Source organism: Condylura cristata, unplaced genomic scaffold (assembly GCF_000260355.1).
Source record: "Condylura cristata isolate star-nosed mole 26May11 unplaced genomic scaffold, ConCri1.0 scaffold00003, whole genome shotgun sequence".
Taxonomy (NCBI): Eukaryota; Metazoa; Chordata; class Mammalia; order Eulipotyphla; family Talpidae; genus Condylura; species Condylura cristata.
Window position 1 is genome coordinate 27,983,159 of NW_004567104.1, and position 5,662 is coordinate 27,988,820.

General features: G+C 53.7%; 1 protein-coding gene across 1 annotated transcript; it reads right to left on the reverse strand.

Moving 5' to 3' along the window:
* Positions 1-2,804: 2,804 nt before the first annotated feature.
* Positions 2,805-4,442, reverse strand: CPN2 (carboxypeptidase N, polypeptide 2). The gene has a single exon (XM_004675413.1). The coding sequence runs from the start codon at positions 4,440-4,442 to the stop codon at positions 2,805-2,807; it is 1,638 nt and encodes a 545-aa protein (XP_004675470.1).
* Between the last annotated feature and the right edge of the window lie 1,220 nt (positions 4,443-5,662).

Sequence of the window (5,662 nt, forward strand, 5' to 3'; positions counted from 1 at the left end):
GTGGCATAACCAGCAGATCCCACAGCCACCTGATAGCAAATAAGTGCTCACCAACAACTCCTGAGACCAACTTTTGCAGATAAATTCATCAGACCCATTTAAAATTAAATGTTCTAGCTGTAATATAAATTAGAATAAAAGGTAGTTTCTAGTAAGAGGACTTCCATTTCCATGCAAAAATGCTTGGATAAGCTCTCCCTAGAGACTTGATCAAGTAGACAGAGGCCTTCACCTACTTAAACTAAGCAAAGGATTACTTTCAGAGAAGTTGCTTTACCTTTAACTTCTTGAAATACAGTTAAGCGTTGCCAAGGGGAAACGGTTTTCAAAAATGCAGAATAAATCAATAAAATCCCAAGCGAAACAAAATGCAGTCCTCCCAGAATGTATACGATGTCCTTCACCCCCAGACGCGTCTGGGAGCAGGAGGTTTGCAGGTCGCGTGAGATGCAGGGAAACTCGCTGTCCTTCCAGACTGCCCCCACCTTGCAGGGCGCCAAGCCGCGTCACTGAGACAAGCAGAAGGTGGCGGTATCCCTGGGGACGCCAGAAGGTGGCGGTATCCCTGGGGACCCACCGCCGCCGCCACCGCTGAACTTGCGGCCACGCCAGCCAGTGATACAGCTTTTTCCAGAGTTGCAGGAGACAGAAGCCTCGGCAGCTCCTCCCGCCTATCAGGGAGCGTAGATGTTCTCGGTTGTTCTTCTGGAGAACCGCATTGAGACTTCTCTGGAGTGAACTGGGCTCCGGCCGCCACCCGCCGCACGGAAGACCGGCGCTAGCGGCTCCCGTCCTCCCAGGAAAGTCATTCTCACAAATTGCCACAAGGGGGCGCCCTGACACCCAGAATCGGGACACTTCCAGATTTGTGAAATGTTAAAATGAAACTGTAGGGGCAGTAGAGAGGACAAGCTGAAAACAGTGAGTGAAAGAATTCATCATTGGACGTGAATAGTGCTAAATTTGGCACCGCGGTCCAGTTTTCCAAAATCTGCTGTTAGCACCCAGTGATTTTGTAAGTGGCATTTCCAAAATAATAAAATTTCCCAAACAGGTTAAAGCATAGCACTATGATGCTAGAAGCAGACACTTCACAAGTTCGATCCCCGGCCAGGGAGATGACCCACATGGCCGGGCAGACCTCTCCTGACCCGCCCGCTGCTCCCCTCAGCAGTGTACTTCGTCTTTCTGCCTGTTCTGCTCCCCACTCTGTCTCTGGTGAATCCTCTCACCCACCACACCTCTGGCCTGTACCCCAGTTCTGTAAGCATAAATAAATAAATCTTTAAAAAACAAAACAAAAACAAACCAGTATCTGGGTCTTTCCCAGTGCCATTGAATCAGAATCTCTGGCAGTGAAAAGCAGCCCTTCCTCCCCAAGGCCTGGCTAGCTCAGGCTTCGCCTCTCCTGACTCCCAGAGCGAGCACAGGCCCCACCTCTCATGCCTCATGCCTCATGCTTTGGCCCCTGCGGCCTCACCTGATCTCTCCCACCACTGAGAACTCTGGCCAGCCTGCTACACACCTAGTCCATTTCTGCCTCCCCCACCCAGCACCCAGCCTGGTCTACATTGCGGACAGGGAGATCAGAGGCAGCTGTGCTGTGTGTCCAGGGTGTGTCGTGTCTCAGACAGAGTCCAGAGAGAAACGGGTTGAGGTATATGCAGAAGCATCCACTGACCAGTCGGCCTTGAGAGCTAAGGAAGAGGAGAGATTGGAGCACAGGCCCTGCTCCTAGGATTGGTGATTAGCCAGATGGAGGTCCGGGAGGAGCTGGGGGAGTTTGGCTTAGGTGTTTGTGGCTATGACACAGGGACGCCAGGCTGCTGAGCAGACAGCATGCTGCATGGAGCAGAGGAGAACTGAGCCCAAGATGGAGATTTGCAGTCATCAGCCTAGAGGCATCTCTGACTCTGGGGGCATGCAGGAAGGCGGGGTGACAGCGAGCCCCTGAGATCAGCGTGGTGGAAGAGGCTGGGGAAGACTGAAGGAACAGCTGAGGTTGGGTGACAGGTGCTGTCTGACAACCAAAGGAGAAATTCAGTGAGTGGGAAGCCGAGGGACTCTTCACCCTGCTCCCTCCTCCTCAACACATTGCTTTCTCCTCAGCCAGCAGCCATCTTTTCTTCAGAGCCAGCAAACCACAGCTCAGGGCTCTAGGGGCTTCCTGCACTGAAAGCCAAACGTCTGGTGTTTCCCTTCCTACGGGGCCATTTCACCTTGATTCCTCCTGGACACAGCACCAGGGTGAATGCCAGAAACAGGAGAATCCCATGCACGAAAGGCAGACGCTGCCCCTCGCCTCTCTGGTCACCTGCTTCTATCACCTCCTTTCCCTGTCTGTGTAAATGAAAAACGAATTTCCAGGAGAGAGATAGAAACAGACAGTTAGCTCTGAATAGGGCGTCAGGACGAGGTAGGCCCTGTTTGGGAGAATTGGATCAGTGGCAGAATGCTACCTGAGCTTCAGGATGTCGGGGTGGGGATGAGAGTGAGGTCAGTATTAAATGACAAAAAATCACCAAGGAAGGGATGTCATTTTATTCTCAGACCATGATGCAGCTTTAACAGATGCCTTGGAAAGCTAGGGGATGCTGGGTTAAGTCTCCAGTTCCCAGAGGGAGTATAGGGGGGAGGGAACCTGTAGGTGGTAGAGCTGTAGCCCTCTCCTCCTCCTACGAGGCAGAACTGCATTCTTGCATCTGAAAACCAGGTCAGAAGGAGTTTCTGAGGCCGTTCAGCTGCTGCCTGCCTTTGCCCCGTCAGGTTCTGGCTTTGTCGCCTCTGCCCTCTGCACCTTGTACCTAGGGTGTTTGCGCCTCAACAGACACAGTGACCCTCACAGAGCCACAGCTTGACTTCAAGTCCCACACTTGACTGGCATTGTATGTCAATGCCGGGGAAACAGAACCCTGCCTGGAAGACAGCTGGACCCTCAGCCAGCGACACTGGGCCTCGTTGCAGGCCAGGGTCACTGTGCCCTCTGGGTTGCTGTAGGTACACCGGCTCCCGGCTACCTTTCTCTCAGCAGCCAGGTCCCAGGTGCCCCCTGGCTCCCTGCCATCCAGCCCTGCGGCCTGGAAGCCCAAGCGGTCCTGGGTGACAGGGCATACCAGCTGCTCCTCCCTCAGGGCAGGCACCGCCCATCCTTTCAGGTAGTCAGGGCCCGCACAGTAGATCTGGGTGCTGAAGAACTGGTCGCTGTACTGGTACAGCCAGCTGAAGAGGTAGGCCAGGTGGCAGTCACACTGCCAGGGGTTACCGTGCAGGGCGAGGTTGAACAGGTTGTAGTTGGTGTCGAAGATGCCCTCGGGGAGTGTGGTCAGGAGGTTCTTGGAGAGGCTGAGCAGCTCCAGCTTGGACAGGTTCTGGAAGATGGCAGGGTGCAAGGCCGTCAGGTTGTTGCTGCCCAGGTAGAGTTTGGTCAACTCCTTCAGGTGGCCGAAGGCCCCTGCCGGGAGCTGGGCGATGGCATTGTGCGAGAGTGTGAGGGAACTGAGGCTGGTCAGGTTGGCAAAGGCACCCTCAGCGATGGTCTCCAGCTGGTTGTGGGACAGAGACAAGACTGCCAGGCCCGGGGTCTGGGCAAAGAGGCCGACGGGCAGTACCCTCAGCATATTCCCCTGCAGGTTCAGGAAGGTCAGGCGGCCCAGGGCCGAGAAGACAGAGAGGGGCAGGGACCTGATGGCGTTCCACTGCAGGCACAGCTTCTCCAGGTGGACAAGCTGCGAGAACACTTCCTGGGGCAGATCCAAAATGGCATTGCCATCCAGGAAGAGCTCCCGCAGGCTGCCCAGTTTGCCAAACACTCCTTGCGGCAGGGTGGTGAGGGCGTTGTTGCTCAGTCGCAAGGTCTGCAGGCTGGTGAGCGGGTCGAACAGCTCCTCAGTGAGCTGGGCCAGGTGGTTCTGAGCCAGGTTAAGGGTCTTCAGATGCCTCAGAGGCTGGAAGAGCCCGTCAGGCAGGGTCTGGAGCCAGTTGCCCTGCACCTGAAGGGTCTCCAGGGCATTCATGTAGTGGAAGAGGCTCTCCGGCAGGGCCTCCAGCTTGTTGAAGTTGAGGGTGAACTTGGCCAGCGAGGTCAGGTTGGAGAAGATGGCGGCACTGAGGTTGGAAAATGCACTGCCGGTGATCTCCAGGTCTTCGAGCCTGGGCAGCCCCCCAAAGGCATCTGGCCCAAAGTGACAAAGCTGGGTGTTGAGGAAGACCACCTTGGTCAGGTTAGGGCTGCCCTCAAAGGCCCTAGTTTCCAATGTGGTGAATGAGGTCTCTACAAAGACGATGTCTGTGGCTTGCGGTGGGAGGTCATGGGGGATGGCGACCAGGGCCTCGTCAGAACAGAACACCTCCCGGATGAAGCAGTCACAGCCAGCAGGGCAGGACTGGGCGAGCCTGGCCAGGAGCAGGAGACTGGCCCAGCACAGGCAGGCTCTGGGCGGCATCTCCTAGACCCGAGTGGAGAAAGAAAGTGGGAGAGGGGCCTTTACTAAGGCAGCCAGCGAGATCAGAGAACCGGACCAGGATCTGGAAGAAGGGCCTCAGTTCTGTCAGGCCACCCATGTGGGGAACAGCTCATCATCTGAAGAGTTGTGTTCCTACCCCTCACAGCAGGCTTGCAAGGCCTATGGCTCTCACCTCTAACAGCGAGGAGGGTCTCATGGGCTGTCAGGCTGCCCCCTGCACCTCAGCGCACTTCAGAGCCTGATTTGAGGTGTTCCTGCTGCTCTTTGCATGTCTGCAGGGACAGGACAAACTCTTGTCTTAAGACCCTGCTCCCCCATGGAGAAGGACTATGAGGAGGTTGGTATGGATTCTGTGGAAGGCGAGGGTGAGGAAGAAGGAGAGGAATACTAAAATTGCCTTTCAGTCTTGTGGTATGTCATGCTATAATTCAGCTTCAACGTAGCTAATAGGCTCTAAAGCATCCTGGTTAGACTGCATTTCAATTGTGAATCATGTCTTTTCCATGCATGTCTGTCTTCTTCCAGCATGTCTCAAAGTAAAGGCTTTAAGAAAGTTTGAAAAAAAAACTCCCCGCCATGATGGCACCCATGGAATTTTCCATATGTGGGCCCCAGATGCAGTAGTTCCACAATCATTAGTTTTATTCTTTAAATAAGGGACAGGGATGGCTAGGTTTTTAATTCATTAAATGTTAATTTTTCTTTCATGTCAGCTTCCACCCAGAGGTCACAAATTGGTAATGTAGCTTTTGTTTTGTTTGTCACTCACTCTTTTATGTTTGAAGCATTAACCAATATATTAAAAATTGAAAAATGGGCCCTCCCTGGTGGCGCAGCGGGTTAAAGCCCAGCACTGAGAATCTAAAGCCGCTTCCGCATGAGTTCAATTCCCACCAGCCCCGGAGGTGACCACATGGTGTGGCAGACCTCTCCTGACCCGCCCGCTGCTCCCCTCAGCAGTGTACTTTGACCACCTGCCTGTTCTGTTGCCCACTCTGTCTCTGGTGAAGCCTCTCACCGCCCCTGAGCCTCTGGCCTGTACCCCAGTTCTGTATGCACAAATGATTTCATTTTTTTAAAAAAAAAAAAATTGAAAAATGTTGCGTTAAAAAATCTGGCTTCGAGAAAGCAAAAGAAAAATACCGGGATGGTTTCACTCACCGCAGGAGCATAAAGGACCAGTGGGAAAAATTAATAAT